The sequence below is a fragment of the Alexandromys fortis genome, unplaced genomic scaffold (assembly GCF_014885135.2).
Source record: "Alexandromys fortis isolate MF-2015 unplaced genomic scaffold, M_Fortis_MF-2015_v1.1 scaffold_5233, whole genome shotgun sequence".
Taxonomy (NCBI): domain Eukaryota; kingdom Metazoa; phylum Chordata; class Mammalia; order Rodentia; family Cricetidae; genus Alexandromys; species Alexandromys fortis.
This window is the reverse complement of record NW_026073093.1, coordinates 1-1,998: the sequence shown is the minus strand read 5'-3', so window position 1 is coordinate 1,998 and position 1,998 is coordinate 1. Positions and strand designations below refer to the sequence as shown.

Below are 1,998 nucleotides of genomic sequence, written 5' to 3'. Positions count from 1 at the left end.
TTTCAGGATGGCTTTTATTTCAGGGACCACCTGGACCAGATGCCCTACACTACCATGTGCATCAAGGAGGCCATGAGGCTCTACCCACCTGTACCAGGTGTGAGTCGAGAGCTCAACACACCTGTCACCTTCCCTGATGGACGCTCCTTACCCAAAGGTAATCAGAACCAGTTGCCTAAGTCCTCATGTGTACTCTGTTGTCTCAATAAATTGGATCCTTATTTTGAAGTTGAGCTGAGGTCATAAAATTGAGACTGAGGAAGTCTTCTGGAAGAAATGCCACCCCCTAGTTAAATGTCATTCTCAGCTTTGAAATTGCAGTCACTTGAGATATTCAGGGTTGAAAAAGAACAACACAAGTCTTGGGACGATGCAGTTTTATTCATGAGTAAAAGCAAATGAGAAAGATAATGGAATCCTGCATGTTGGTGCAATGCTTCCCAGTGTCTCGGGAAATTTGAGTTGATGAGAGAAAGGAGCCAGGGATAAGTTCTGGGCTCCTTATCTCTATAGGGAAACATGTATTAGTGAACTGGTCATTGGGTATGATACCAGGTCTGCCACATCCTAGCACTGTAAACATAAGAAAAGATAACGGGCCTCATGGACAGTTTAGTATTTCATATGAAAAATGGGCATAAAACAGCACCTTAGGAACGGCGGGGAGGGACTTGTGAGTGTTCTGTGAGCTAATGTGTGTTCTCTGATTGTACATGTCAGACATTTGATGAGTGTGTGTTGACACTTCACTTACAAGAAGCAGATGCTCCCATACTTCACTGCTCTCTATCATCACCAGATTCATGGTTCTCTAACGCACACTTTGCTAAGCTCCCTTTGCCCAAAGGATCATCAGCTCTAAGTGATGACTCCTTAAGCACATGCCAGTCTCCTGATGGATGTGAGTCTAGAGCCCCAATTCTTTGGCTTAATTTCACTCTATGTCTTCCCCTCACAGGTTTCACAGTCGCAATCAGCATTTATGGCCTTCACCATAACCCACGCTTTTGGCCAAACCCTAAGGTATGAAGGCCCTGAGAATAGAGAAGAGCCACTCAATTGCAACTTCAGACAGTCTGTCTCCTTTTGCATTGGAAATGGGCTTGACTTCGGTTTGTCCTGGTCCCTGTGCTCTCTCTGCAGGTGTTTGACCCCTCTAGATTTGCACCAGATTCTTCTAGGCACAGCTACGCTTTCCTGCCCTTCTCAGGAGGAGCAAGGTGATGGGAAAGGGTTGGGAGGAAAGGGAGGCCCTGGCACGTATTAATATTTTGTATTTCTGATTGCTTCTGTTTCATTTGGTCTACTTTTGTGTATTATTGGTATGTGTGGACAGATAGTGTCAGGTATATGTGTGCCAAAAAGAAAGATGACAATTCAGTATACCACAGAGGGTTTTAATCCACTGCCCAGTGGTTACTGAAATATTTGTGAGAAAAATTATTATATTTTTGTATTTTTACAAATGCTGAACTTCATATTTCTGAATTGTATTCCTTATGCAAGTTAAAGCAAGAATTTTAGTTTTCAATGACATTAAAGGGAGAATTTTTCATTACCAAAATTCCCAGTAGGTTTTCTTGTTAATTCAACAGTTGGATGCTTCTATGAGCCCCTGAAATACATGTACCTATAAACATATATGTAATAAATATATATTAAGAATTACAGGTTATATATACATATATAATTCTAGGAATTTTGTGGGCGTTTCTGTTAAAGTAATATATATAAGAGTTCCCAGCTCATTGTCTGATGGACACCAGAGGCTATCATCTTACAGTTTTGGCCTCTACCCTCACAACAATTTTACCGCATGGACAAATGTTTGCAACTTGTATTTCCCAATTTGCAAAGTCCTGCTTATGGGAAGGGACATCAGCTACAGAGGATTCAGAGCTAGTTAGTTCTTAGCTTGTCCTTTGGATGTGATAGTGAGGGTAATGAGGAGCATCTCTGGCAACTTCAGCAGTGTGATCTGAAATAGGAAGTGAGGCT

At 41.7% G+C, this 1,998-nt stretch overlaps 1 protein-coding gene across 1 annotated transcript; it reads left to right on the top strand.

Moving 5' to 3' along the window:
- The first annotated feature begins 6 nt into the window (after positions 1-6).
- LOC126496475 (cytochrome P450 4A14-like) lies at positions 7-1,992 on the top strand. Its single transcript, XM_050133972.1, has 3 exons — positions 7-157; positions 959-1,023; positions 1,144-1,992. The coding sequence occupies exons 1-3, from the start codon at positions 40-42 to the stop codon at positions 1,222-1,224; spliced, it is 264 nt and encodes an 87-aa protein (XP_049989929.1). The 5' UTR covers positions 7-39; the 3' UTR covers positions 1,225-1,992.
- Positions 1,993-1,998: the final 6 nt, after the last annotated feature.